The sequence below is a fragment of the Oncorhynchus tshawytscha genome, linkage group LG08 (genome assembly GCF_018296145.1).
Source record: "Oncorhynchus tshawytscha isolate Ot180627B linkage group LG08, Otsh_v2.0, whole genome shotgun sequence".
NCBI lineage: Eukaryota > Metazoa > Chordata > Actinopteri > Salmoniformes > Salmonidae > Oncorhynchus > Oncorhynchus tshawytscha.
The window spans coordinates 24,537,724-24,551,991 of record NC_056436.1 but is presented as its reverse complement, the minus strand read 5'-3'; the positions used below and the strand labels follow the sequence as shown (position 1 = coordinate 24,551,991).

Here is a 14,268-nt window from a genome sequence, read left to right as displayed (position 1 = left end):
GTCTTCTGTTGAGTTATTTTGTGTTTACTACTTTACTGCTATTATGACTTTGCTCAGTCACTGTGCAACAGAAAACTAAAATCTAGGATGGGAAAATGTCAACTTTCGTTGGCCGTGCCACGAGGAGCACACTTGAAGCTCCGTCAGCAGTAATTATTAATGAGTCCCATTCCCGTGACCTGCAGCAAATGGACAGGAAATGCAAGGGTATTGATTGGGGCGATGTGCGCTGTGAGTTGGCGCCAGGGTGGTGGCCTGTGGTTTCCCTGGCACTCTCGGCAGGGGATAGCCAAGGTGTGAAACTGGGTAGAGAACAATGTTCCCTCTAAGCATGAGATTGAACTTCACTCAACTTTCTAGAGTTTTCCCCGTTAGTTAACACTATCAACATTTCCCTTTACTGTGGGAATTGTGATCGAATCAACACATTATTAGCCACTTTCAATGCAACATACCGAAACAAAACAAACTATGCAAGACTTCGTATGCAAAACAAACTTTGAAAGAGATTTTGTTGTAGGCAGAACGCATTGGAGTATGATTCTATTGCATTGACAGGCATGACTCAGTCCTGTACTCTACACAGACCGGTAAGCCTTAACCAGTCAGCTGCAGTATTGCAAAGCAGACCATTTATCATATGGATTTGTGCCATTCACTTTGAACTGGAGTTTTACAGCATGAGCGGTCAGGATTATTATGCGCTTGTTTTGAGATCAAAGCAAGAGCTGCATGTAGCCACGTGTGCACATTTGTTCATATTCTTTGCTAGTTAGTGAGTTATTGGCCCAGTTTTACTTAATTTGTAGTCAGCAATGTGGTAGTGATTGCATCGTACAAGAGCACAAAACCTGTACATTTCTAGACATCTTTGAAAAGCAAGTCAGGTAAAGAGCTTTTTTTGTCCTAAAGGGGCAGTATTGTATTTTGAGACAGACTTGAATAAGCTAAGTAACCAATAGGCAGAGGGTAGCATCATTTGTCTGATTCTCTGTAATAATGGTAGAGACTACAAAAAAAACTGCATTATTTTTACAAAGTGGTTTTTGCATCAAACACCTAATTTTCAATCACCTTGTCTGAAGGACAAGTGGATGAACAGGTTAATGTCAAGCCCTGCATGTTTATGTCAAAAGTCTCATGGAGTGTAGGCCTTCACTGAACACCACACATTGGCTGCTACTGTAGGCTGAATGATAGAACAGCTATTTCCATGTTAAAATGTTATGTGATGCATTTTCTCCATAGTTTTTTTCACAATAGGCCACTGGTAGGCGTACATTAAATAGCCACAGTATCAAATAGCCACAGTAGCCTAAAACAGTAAATTAAAGCGGGTACAATAAACGCGCACCGGGAGTTGCACAGACATTTCACAAGATTCAAGATTGCACTCAACAGATCTGAAATTTGCTCAGTGCCAAAAAATAGAGGGAACATTGGTGGAGAAGAGTCACCACTACCATCAGTGTCTGTCTGTTACATGCGGCCTGGCCTGAAGGGCATGTGGTACAGAGGAAGGGGAAAAGACTAGGACTGCGAGGCTGATCCAGTAATGCAGAGGGCATTTAAATAAAAATGTGCATCTCAGTCGATGGGATGTGGGTAGTAGTTTGAGTCCACTCCTATGTTTTTGGCTCTGTTAGGTTAGCTGCAGTGTTGCCTCCATTTAGTAGGAACATTGTGCACAAGAGCAAGCCTCTGGCCATTGATGTAATATTAATCCATGCCGTGAGCAGACAAGAGGAAAGAAACGGGAAGTTAAAGGGACCAAACATAAAGAGGAGACTAGGGGGAAACCGATTTGGGCCTTCAAATAACTAAAACAAAAGTTTTTCTTAACTGGGATTTTTTTCCTGAGAACATTTACCTGTCTTTCTTGAGATCCTTGCTACAGGCCCAGAATTACAGGTGTGGATCTCTAGATAGAATTCGGTCCTTACACTTCAAGGCAGGGAGGGAGGAAGGAAGGTTCCAGTTTAGAAGTCTCCATACAGTGACCGCTCCATGTACAGTATCATACATCTGCAACCCAACACTGTTATTGCTCATAGAGATGATTTTTGTGGTTTGCTATCCGTCGCACCCAGACTGCTAGGTTGACAAGATGGCTGAGTTTACACAAATAACATTGTGGAGGGGGCAGCAGGCAGCAGCTACCCCCTGTGAGTGGGTGTCTGTGTGGTGTAATTACAGATGGGGTGCAGTGGAGAGCCAGCCAGCACAGCAAAACAGATTCCATTACAGCATCCCCACATCATGCTCTTACAGACAGAGGACAATGCCACTTCAAAGTTCACAAAACAGAGACTTCAGACTTCAACGAGTGTCTTCAAGGGGCGGCAGGGAGCCTTGTGGTTAGAGCATTGGGCCTGTAACCCAGAGGTTGCTAGATCGAATCCTCGAGCTGACAAGGTAAAAATCTGTCGTTCAGGGGCAGGCCGTCATTGTAAATAAGAATTTGTTCTTAACTGACTTGCCTAGTTAAAGATTTTTTTAAGAGGGCATAATCTCTACATGACACACGAAAGAAGACGTGAGTACTCTGTGGTCTATGGAACATTTCTGGGATATTTTATTTCATCTCATGAAACATGGGACTAACACTTTACATGTTGCGTTCATATTTTTGTTTAATGTATTTTGTGTGAATTTGAAAGATCTCTAATCAATAATAGTGCCATGATAGACTTTCAATTAGTCTTTTCACAAATGACCTTTCCGCGAACACCTGTTAATACCATCACATGGCTGACCGTGATGGATGAAACCACTCAGTGCATTAGGAACAATATGCTGTTCTCTCTTCAACAGAAACGAGCATATTGTCCAAAAATGACATTTTAACGAGCACTTCAAAGTGTTAAGTGCTGAATCCCAGCCCCTTTGGTGCAAGCCTTTGCTTCAGTGACCTCCGACTTTCCAGCACAGGTCTCGCACTTCATTGGCTGACAGATCAGACTGCCACGCCACACACTGCCACTGAGACAGCTCATTACACAAATAATGACTGTCGCACCGTCTCAGCTGCAGCGCATTGTCTTGTTATATCAGCCCTACATGGACACATTTGTGACCAGTCAGTGCTAGAACATTGGGTACTAACTGGTGTGCGTGGATGTTAGATATGATACAGTATGTCCTCGACAGAACAAGGTCAAGTTGTGCTCCCTACATTGTGATGGCACTGAAATATCTTTGTTAATTTGCAGAATCTGTTTGTAATGCCATGGAATTTGGGTCTGGGATTTGGAACCTGTCCAATATGGTAATTTATGGACAATTATTCCTGTTTATTTAGGGGACCCTTTTTGGCAAAATAACAACCCAGGAGCCAAAGGTTATTATATCCTCTTTTTGTATAGCCTTTTTAAGGGCAGTTCATGGGTCTCCCACCAATTCGGTGCCTTTATGATTTCACATAATTAAACAATTCTGTCATAATGTTTTCCCATCTCATGAGGTAATTTTTGTTTTACTATAGTAAGTGTCTATTAAAGGCCCAGTGCAGTCAAAAATGTAATTTCCTGTGTTGTATTTATTTCCACAATATGAGGTTGAAATAATACTGTGACATTGTGAAAATGATGATAATGCCCTATTAGTGTAAGAGCTGTTTGAAAAGACAGCCTGATATTTCAACCTGTTTTAAATGGTATGGAGTTTTGGCCTTCCATGTGACAATTATACTGAACAAGAATATAAACGCAACACGTTTCATGAGCTGAAATAAAAGATCCCAGAAATGTTCCATACGCACAAAAATATTTCTCAAAATTTTTGTGCACATCCCTGTTAGTGAGCATTTCTCCTTTGCCAAGATAATCCATCCACCTGACAGGTGTTGCATATCAAGAAGCTGATTAAACAGCATGATCATTAATTACATAGGTGCACCTTGTGCTAGGGTCAATGAAAGGCTACTCTAAAAAGTGCAGTTTTGTGACACAACACAATGCCACAGATGTTTCAAGTTTTGAGGGAGCGTGCAATTGTAACACTGACTGCAGAAATATCCACCAGAGCAGTTGCCTGAAAATTGAATGTTTTAGAGAATTTGGCATTATGTCCAACCGGACTAAAAACCGCAGACCACGTGTAACCACGCCAGCCCAGGACCTCCACATCAGGCTTCTTCACCTGTGGGGATCGTCTGAGACCAGCCACGCAGACAGCTGATGAAACTGAGGAGTATTTCTGTCTGTAATAAAGCCCTTTTGTGGGTAAAAACTCACTCTGTAAACTATTGGTCACTAAATCTGTCTAGAATGACCACGTAAAAACGGTTGACTGGTATGCCTCACCCGTCTGAGCGGTCGGCTATGAATGCCCTCACCCGTTACATACTTCTAACTGATTGGTTTGGTTCTGTCGTCTATAGTGCTGTGCGGTTAGAACATGATGTTGAGGCCCATACTGAACACTTGGTCACCACTACATGCACACACACACACACGCAGACACAGCTGTTTCCATTTGAAGATGTTTATATGATTTTGGTAATCTGAATGACTTGGAATCTTCAAATGGAAACAGCTGTGTGTGTGTTGTGGTCACCGGAGCGTCTGCTTCAGCTATCAGGGGATCAATCAATCAAATGTATTTATGAAGCCCTTTTTACATCAGCCAATGTCACAAAGTGCTATACAGAAATCCAGGCTAAAACCCCAAATAGTAAGCAATGCAGATGTAGAAGCACGGATCCCCATTGGGAGGAGAGGACGACTCCACAACCAGAACAGGCCCCAAGGCAGCGGCTGGCTGTGGCTCCACGACTGGAGCAAGAGTCTCCTTAACTGTGGCTGGTCAAGGAGCTGGCTGAGGAGGGTGCAGACCTCGGTGTCATGGACTGTGCACTCTGGAGTTGTCTTCATCTGCTTGGGAGCTAGGCCGGTTCCGACGATTCTGTGCCTCTGGTTGGGGGGGCCAAGAGGGACATCGGTCGGGACAGCATCTGGAGGCACTCCCGACGACCTGGCAAATACGACCAATAGTCCCATGGAGGTGGAGAACACTCAGGCCGGGAGGGCCTGGAGTAGTGTCTCAGGGGAGTAGCCGGGCCAACTCTGGGAGGACCGGCAGTGATAGCGCTCCCGTGGCGGTGATGATGGCTTTAGCCGGGGAGGTCAAGAGCGGTGGTGGTCAGGAGAGTAGCGCTGGTGCTCCGCGGTGGTGACTCAGGCCGGGAGAGCCTAGAGTATGCCCTCCTGCCTTCTTGCTGCTCGTCATGCAGGTACTCATATTCTCTCATCAGCTCCAAAATGGTGAGGGTGTGGTCACTCCCTGACCACTGAGGAGGCCTGTAGCAGGGCTGGTAGTCTCTTAGATGAGAGAGGTGTGTAGGGCCTCGCAACTCATCTTCCTTAGGAACATGGGTCTTCTCCCTTCGGATGTCGATAACACTCTGACCTGAATGGGTGGGTACAGTGTCCAGATGCGCATTTCCAAGCTCTCTGATTCATTGGGAATGGCAGAGCTATGATGGGTGAGGGATAACTTACAGTTTAAGTCGGAAGTTTACGTACACTAAGGTTGGAGTCATTAAAACTTGTTTTTCAACCACTCCACAAATTTCTTGTTAACAAACTATAGTTTTGGCAAGTCGGTTAGGACATCTACTTTGTGCATGACAAAAGTACATTTTCCAACAATTGTTTACAGACAGATTATTTCACTTATAATTCACTGTATCACAATTCCAATGGGTCAGAAGTTTACATACACGAAGTTGACTGTGCCTTTAAACAGCTTGGAAAATTCCAGAAAATGATGTCATGGCTTTAGAATCTTCTGATAGGCTAATTGACATAATTTGAGTCAATTGGATGTGTACCTGTGTATTTATTTCAAGGCCTACCTTCAAACTCAGTGCCTCTTTGCTTGACATCATGAAAATCAAAAGAAATCAGCCAAGACCTCAGAAAAAAATTGTAGACCTCCACAAGTCTGGTTCATCCTTGGGAGCAATTCCCAAACGCATGAAGGTACCACATTCATCTGTATAAACAATAGTACGCAAGTATAAACACCATGGGACCACGCAGCCGTCATACCGCTCAGGAAGGAGACGCGTTCTGTCTCCTAGAGATGAACGTACATTGGTGCGAAAAGGGCAAATCAATCCCAGAACAACAGCAAAGGACCTTGTGAAGATGCTGGAGGAAACGGGTACAAAAGTATCTATATCCACAGTAAAATGAGTTCTATATCGACATAACCTGAAAGGCCGCTCAGCAAGAAGAAAGCCACTGCTCCAAAACCGCCATAAAAAAGCCAGACAACGGTCTGCAACTGCACACTTCCCAAAATAGATGGCAGCATGAGGAAGGAAAATGATGTGGATATATTGAAGCGGGAAGTTAAAGCTTGGTCGCAAATGGGTCTTCCAAATGGACAATGACTCCAAGCATACTTCCAAAGTTGGCAAAATGGCTTAAGGACAAATTCAAGGTATTAGAGTGGCCATCACAAAGCCCTGACCTCAAATCTATAGAAAATGTGTGGGCAGAACTGGAAAAGTGTGTGTGAGCAAAGAAGCCTACAAACGTGACTCAGTTACACCAGCTCTGTCAGGAGGAATGGGCCAAAATTCACCCAACTTATAGTGGGAAGCTTGTGGAAGGCTACCTGAAATGTTTGACCCAAGTGAAACTTTTTAACTTTTTAAAGGCAATGCTACCAAAAGCTGATAAATTAAGCAAATAAATTATTCTCTCTACTATTATTCTGACATTTCACATTCTTAAAATAAAGTGGTGATCCTAACTGACCTAAGACAGGGAATTTTTACTAGGATTAAATATCAGGAATTGTGAAAAACTGAGTTTAAATGTATTTGGCTACGGTGTATGTACATTTCTGACTTCAACTGTAGTTAGCCTGAGCAGCCAAACTAACGGGACTTAAGGGGAAATGAAGGGACTGTGAGGGGAGGTTAGGTAACGAGGAGAGGAGCAGGACGGCTTTTTTACACTCTGATTGGCCTGGCTCTGCAATGGGTGGGTCTGGCTCCCAAGTGGGTGGGCCGATGCCCTTTCCAGGCCCACCCATGGCTGCGACCCTGTCCAGTCATTTGAAATCCATAGATTAGAGACTAATGAAATGATTTCAATTGACTGATTTCCTTATACATGAACTGTAACTCAGTAAAATCTTGAAATTGTTGCATGTTTCGTTTATATTTTTGTTCAGTTTAGTTAAAAGACCAATAAGCAAGAGTTCCAAACTTCTCTGCCAATAACAGCAAATTCTGAAAATGTTCCTCCCGAACTCAGACAACTCCAGACAGTTCTAGCAAAATTCTTGCTTGAGAAATTGTCCTTCACTAAGTATAATTTTTATCATTTTAATTTAACATTTTAAAAGGTACTTAATTGTTACATAGAAATGATTTGATATTGAGATAACAGCTGATGGACCTACCCACATGTACATTGTAATATTGTTGTTTGGTGGTATTATACATTTTGTATTGTAGATATGTAGTGATGTTTTATGTGTGATGTAAGTGCCTTAATGTGTTTGGACTCCAGGAAGAGTAGCTTCTGTCTTGACAGTGGCTAATGGGGATCACTAATAAATACAAATAAAGTAACAGGGTTGATGATTTCATCTTAAATAAGCCATAAATCCTCTCGTGACTGGGTGACACTTTTACTTGTCATTTTCTATTAAGGTATTACTTTTACTCAAGTTTGACAATTGAGTACTTTTTACACCACTGATAAAATGGGATGATGTTGGATTTAAAGCGTTTTAATTGTGAGAAATACGATTTATTTATTTTTATCTGGGAATCTGACTTGGACCTACAGTAGTGGAACAAAGTGTCATTTATTCACCGCCAGCCTGTTGTAAACGCAATTCCATTTGAAAACACAGGAGGGAGACATATACCATAGTAATGTTACTTTTTATGTTCAAGTTGCAAGTGGAGCTAAAAAGGGTTGTCAATTGATTGAAATGTGTATTAATTAAAGGACGGGGTTAATAAATCACTTTGATCGATGTTTTCATTGTCATTGAATACATTGTTTATAAAGTCTTCCATCACAAATGTTTGGTAGGCTATGTAATCTCATGGAATGTAAGTGAACACTAGAATTCACTTTGTGCAGGTGGAAATGACACTGGATGCATTTTCTCCATGGTTTACTATTCGTTAGTGGCCCACTCTGCGAAGGTATTGCACATCTTCAGATAGCGCTATTAATTGCAGCTACCTGTTGAAATGCAGAGAAAATCTGCTGTTGGGCCGTATTCTGCCTGTAGGCCAGCTCACGTGAAATAGCCTGCAAGGCTATCAAGTCTCATTTGGGGATTCACAAATTAGCCACAAATAATATAGCTAATTTACCTTTCGATTCATTGCATTTTCGCGCAATTTGGGTCATCGTTTATCTCTGTTGTCATCATGCACAAGGCCCACGGCCACACAAAACACATCCACAGCTGTGCGGAAATGACACAGCAGGCGCGCGCCCAATCACGTCACGCGAGACGGCACAGAGAAGAAAAAAAAAGAGGAGAAACACGAACAACAGTTATCCGTGTGTGAAATTCCCACGACATTCTCGGCAAATATGTTAACCCAACCTTCAATTACTGCAAAGGACTCCATGAAATCGTAAAGGTGAGCTCGAGCATCTGCGTTTTTGAGACAATTCCACGAAGACGAGTGGGAAAAACTCGTCCGAGGATATACACTGCCTCGTCACTAAAGAAGAATCCCTAAAAACAATGATTAGCTAGCTTTAATGCGAAGTAGAAATATACATTTGCTGTGTTTTCAAATAAATCTCATTGCATTTTTAATTGCCACGAAAGACTCAAGTTGACAGCGTGAAAAGTATGACACAGCTGTGTGTGTAGTCCAAAGAGTATCTATTATATTGGCAAGATAGCCGAGTGACCGCTCTAACAATGGAAAAACATGTCCTTAATGATTGAAGGCAAGGGAGATCAGGTGGGTCCATTCTAGCCAGTGTGAGGGCAGATATGCGTGTGAACGTCAGGCACAACTAAGTGCGTTTTCTCAAAGTTGTCGAATGCCACGTGCATCCACTTATATCATTGTATTTGTAACAGCCTAAACATTATATTCGATTAAATAAGCATCACGTTATTAAACACTCAAAGACCGACGTACAAAAAGGGGCTTATCTCACGTGGACAGATCTTGGGCGGAGTACATCCTCTCGTTTCGTCTCTTCCTCTCTCTGTGTACTCATGTTTTGGTTCATGGGCTTCTAGTGGAAGAATGAGGAAGTGGATGGGACAGAAACAGAAGTAAAAGGGGGCGAGTGAGAAGTCATAAAGCCTCTAGTTACAGACGTTGAGTCCTCTCTTGCATCACTACGAGAACACAAGTCACCCACTGTTAGCAGTTAAACAGCAGAGCACAAGTGTATTATATTTATTTGTCAAATGAATGTAGCTTGAATGTAATCCAACATTAGTAAATGTTAGATTAGTAAACATGCTCCCAAGCAGCTGATCAGGGTTCAGTATGACATCATATAGGCCTAATTGCCTATGAACATGTTCAAGCAGGTGAAGTAGACAAAGTGAACTTGCAAGTGAACAAGGGCCTGTTTGATTACGACAATATTAACATCATAGGCTTTACTTTCTATGGAACAACACTCACAGTTATGTTGTTGAATATAGAATGGGACTTTTAATCATTTTGAAATATCTTATGAAAGATTAAGTCTAACAATATAGCACAATTTGGACAATGGAATTAATGTAATGGGTCTATTTAGTCAAGATTACTTAACAGTGCAGTGACATTTTAATTCTTAAACGAATAAACAGATGTTACAGGTTTGATTTATTTTTATCATATTTTTTCACTATAGGATATGAATTCCTCTGACCATGGGGAAAACTCGGATGGAGAAAAGCTTGAGAGGGGTAAGTCTATAAAAAATTTAATTACACTGTGATAATGCAACTATCCACTTTGAAACGGTTTGGATTGATCAACACCTAAAGTGGGAAAATCAAATTAACTTGTAAATAACATAACATTGATTTTAAATGTTTTTCTGCAGAGAGAGAACCCATTCAAGACATCAAGTTGGAGACGGATGACTGTGCTATTAGTGAGACAACTGAGGGACCACGAAGATGGTCTCTTGGAACTAGTGAGGCCAACAGCAAACGTACTGTTATGGACATGGGCTGTGGCGCTCACAATTCTGAATTGGACCAGTCTACCAGCAGCAAGAGAGTCAGGGTCTCTAGTGAGGTAAATTAATGAAATGGCATAATCTATACCTCATGCCTAAACTTGCTAAATAGGCCTGTCTATGTGATGACATTTGTCCATCTATTTAGCATGCTTATTCTAGTTCTTATATGACTTAGAAAATACACCTGAGATAAGAAATGGATATTAATTTTGTTGTCTCTGTGTAGGCCGGGCAACGCTTACTGAGGAGATTGTCTGAAGAGTCCACGAGGCCTCAACCCCTTTGCCTGACATCTGCTGACCAGGAGAAGACTATAGCCTCTTACAGGAAGCCTCTCTACAGCATCTCTCACAGAATCACAGAGAAGAAGCTCACATCAAGCCTTGACCAGCATGCTCAGCATGAGGGAGGAGTGCGGCTAAGCTACAGCAGCCTCTTATCTCCTCAACTGGTCAATACAGGGGAGCACAGCCGAAGTGAACCCCTCTCTGCCCTGGGGGCAGCAGGGTCCATGGCTTCAACAGACTCTAATCTATACTCCCTCATTGAGAAGATGTTTTTCATCCTCAATACGCTCAACTCAAGCATGACCCAACTGCACAGCAAGGTTGATCTACTTTCCCTAGAGGTCACTCGCATCAAGAAACAGATCAAACCATCTGAGCTGGCGACTGAGTTCCATCCTCCGCCAGAATACCTGTTGACAAGTGAGGAACTGAGTCAGCTGATGGAACAGACATCAAATGCTGGCGAGTTGGGTTGTCGATTGCTGGTACACCTCTTCCCAGAACTTCTTAAAGCCAAGGAGTGCACTCGTGGTTGCATCGCCAATAAGAGAACGTTGGATTCATTACATCTGCAGCTAATACGCAACTATGTGGAGGTGTGTTATCCTCTGGTTAAGAACAACAACATTTGGCAGGATGAATGCCTATTACAGATGAATGACTTCTTTAACCGCTTTTGGGCCCAGAAGGATATGGAGAGTGGGCAACAGTCATGTGGGAAACAGATTATTACAAGCTTTGGTTTCAAAGCTGAGCAGAACCAGCCCTGCCATTTTATAAATGAGGAGGGGCAAGAAGTGTACCTTGACTTAGATTCCAATGGTGACCACACCAACAACAACAAAGTAGTGCCAGACCTTGTGTTTGACACTCAGGAGGTCAGAGAGGATCTTGATGAGTTTTCTTCCCCTGAAGACTTTATGTTTCTTGTAAACCGACTTTTCCCTGAGGTTTTTGAGGAGGGGAGATTTCCAGAAGGTAGTGTGGGAAAGATGATCCTGGACTCTGACAGGATAGAAATTATCCGTAAATACATGGAAGCAAATTTTCCTGATGTCCCAGAGGATAGTTGGCTGCAGGTGTGTGTGCAGCGCATAGAAGACGCAATAGAGGGTTCTCACAGTAACGGCAATGGAAGCGATCCTGAGAACATGAACGATGAAAGCTATGACTCCACAAGCCTCCCTGACGATGTCTCTATCATCAAGATCAGTGACTTGTGTGACTACGAGAGACCAGGTCGTAGGTCAAAAAAGTCCTTGCTTGTACCAGTCGATTTTGAACAACTTGAGATGCCCCCACCAGATTTCAGTGTGCCTCAAGAGTATCTGCTCTCCAGGGAGCAGCTGAGGAACAACTATGACTGTAGCTTGTCAATTGGGAACTTCGCCTCTCGCCTGTTGGTACTTATGTTCCCTGAGCTCTTCACCTACGACAACGCACGGAAGCATTACAACTGTAGTGGCTCACTCGGGAAGAAACAGCTTGATCCTGTGCGGGTTGACCTTATTCGCCACTACGTACAGCTCCTATATCCACGGGCCAAGAATGACAGAGTGTGGACCCTAGAATTTGTGGGTAAACTGGACGAGCGGTGCAGGCGACGAGACACGGAACAACGGCGGTCGTACCAGCAGCAACGCAAAGTCTATGCTCCTGAGTTGGAGCAAGAGCCTGTGGACTTTGTGGCTGCTTGCCAAGTGAACCAGCTCAACACAGAGCGCTTGAAGGACTTCGAGATTCCTCCACTACCGCCTGAAAAAAGTAGCAAAGACTTCTGCAAGATCCCCCTGGAGAAATTGACGGTGTCAATCCCGGACTTCCAGGTGCCTTCGGTCTACTGGCTCTCCGACGCTGAAGTACGAGAGATTGTCCAGCAGAGCCTTTCTGTTGGAAACTTTTCTGCCCGTCTACTGGTGCGCCTCTTCCCTGAGCTCTTCACTCAGGAGAACCTGCGACTTCAGTATAACCACTCAGGCGCCTGCAATAAGAAGCAGCTGGATCCTGTGCGTCTCAGGCTCATCCGCCACTATGTAGAAGCCGTGTACCCAGTTGAGAAGATGGAGGAGGTCTGGCATTACGAATGCGTGCCAAGCATAGATGAGCGATGCCGGCGGCCCAACCGCAAGAAGTGTGACATACTGAAGAAGGCCAAGAGATCAAATACTGTGTCCTAGTCAAAGCTGAAAGCAACACTTAATTTTTTAATTCTAAATATTTACACAAGTACATAAGCTGAATAGCATAGTGAAGCCTTTGCACACAGTCCTGTGTAGGATAAGGCCAACTCTTAAAGGCTTTTCATTAGTACTTAATGGATGTATTTGTAATATTGAACTACAGCATTAGTCGTTTTTCATAGACGATATCATGATAATAGACTGTTTCCATGTACAAAAACAATACTGTCATAGCTCATCTAACTTACCCTGTAGATAAGCTGTTGTAGCCTTAAAAACAATAAACATGTATATAGTACAAAGACAGTAGATCAGTCAAATATGGATAGAAATTGTGATATTATTTTGTTCCATCGCACATGTTGTAGCAGTATGGCTCCACTGGTCTTTTATAAAATGTTATGTTATACCTTCTTATAGAAGTTTGTACTATAAATCTGTATTAAACTATAGCAACAGGTCATGTTAACCCATTTGTAATAAAATCTGTTGAATTTAGCATTTCACTTTGTTAGCATTTAGCTAATTAAATACTTATCCCACACATTTTCTTTGCATCTGATTCAAGCCATGACTATCCATTGCTTAATTATGTAGAATGACTTGGAGACTGTTCATTCAAAATAGTGTCAAGGCCATTTGAAACCAGATAAGCCATTGATGACACGTACAGTTGAAGTCGGAAGTTTACATACACTTAGGTTCGAGCCATTAAAACTCATCATGGGAAAATCAAAAGAAATCAGCCAAGACCTCAGGAAAAAAATTCTAAAAAGTCGGGTTCATCCATGGGAACAATTTCCAAATGCCTGAAGGTACCACATTCATCTGTACAAACAATAGCACGCAAATATAAACACCATGGGACCACGCAGCCGTCATACCGTTCAGGAAGTAGACACATTCTGTCTCCTAGAGATGAACGTACTTTGGTGTGAAAACTACAAATCAATCCCAGAACAACAGCAAAGAACCTTGTGAAGATGCTGGAAGAAACAGGTACAAAAGTATCTATATCCACAGTAAAACGAGTCCTATATCGACATAACCTGAAAGGCCGCTCAGCAAGGAAGAAGCCACTGCTCCAAAACCGCCATAAAAAAAAGTCAGACTACGGTTTGCAACTGTGCATGGGGACAAAGATCATACTTTCTGGAGAAATGTCCTCTGGTCTGATGAAACAAAAATACAACTGTTTGGCCATAATGACCATTGTTATGTTTGGCGGAAAAAGGGAGGCTTGCAACCCGAAGAACACCATCCCAACCGTGAAGCACGGGGGTGGCAGCATCATGTTGTGAGGGTGCTTTGCTGCAGGAGGGACTGGTGCACTTCACAAAATAGATGGTATCATGAAGAAGGAAATTATGTGGATATATTGAAGCAACATCTCAAGACAGCAGTCAGGAAGTTAAGCCATTTTGCCACAACTTTGGAAGTATCCTTGTGGTCATTGTCCATTTGGAAGACCCATTTGTAACCAAGCTTTAAGAACAACAACGTCAAGGTATTGGAGTGGCCATCACAAAGCCTTGATCTCAATCCTATAGAAAATTTGTGTGCACAACTGAAAAAGCATGTGTGATTAAGGCCAACAAACCC

At 42.6% G+C, this 14,268-nt stretch overlaps 1 protein-coding gene across 1 annotated transcript; it reads left to right on the top strand.

Moving 5' to 3' along the window:
* Positions 1-8,446: 8,446 nt before the first annotated feature.
* LOC112232891 (BEN domain-containing protein 3-like) lies at positions 8,447-13,210 on the top strand. Its single transcript, XM_024400165.2, has 4 exons — positions 8,447-8,632; positions 9,864-9,918; positions 10,059-10,255; positions 10,426-13,210. The coding sequence occupies exons 2-4, from the start codon at positions 9,867-9,869 to the stop codon at positions 12,661-12,663; spliced, it is 2,487 nt and encodes an 828-aa protein (XP_024255933.1). The 5' UTR covers positions 8,447-8,632; positions 9,864-9,866; the 3' UTR covers positions 12,664-13,210.
* Positions 13,211-14,268: the final 1,058 nt, after the last annotated feature.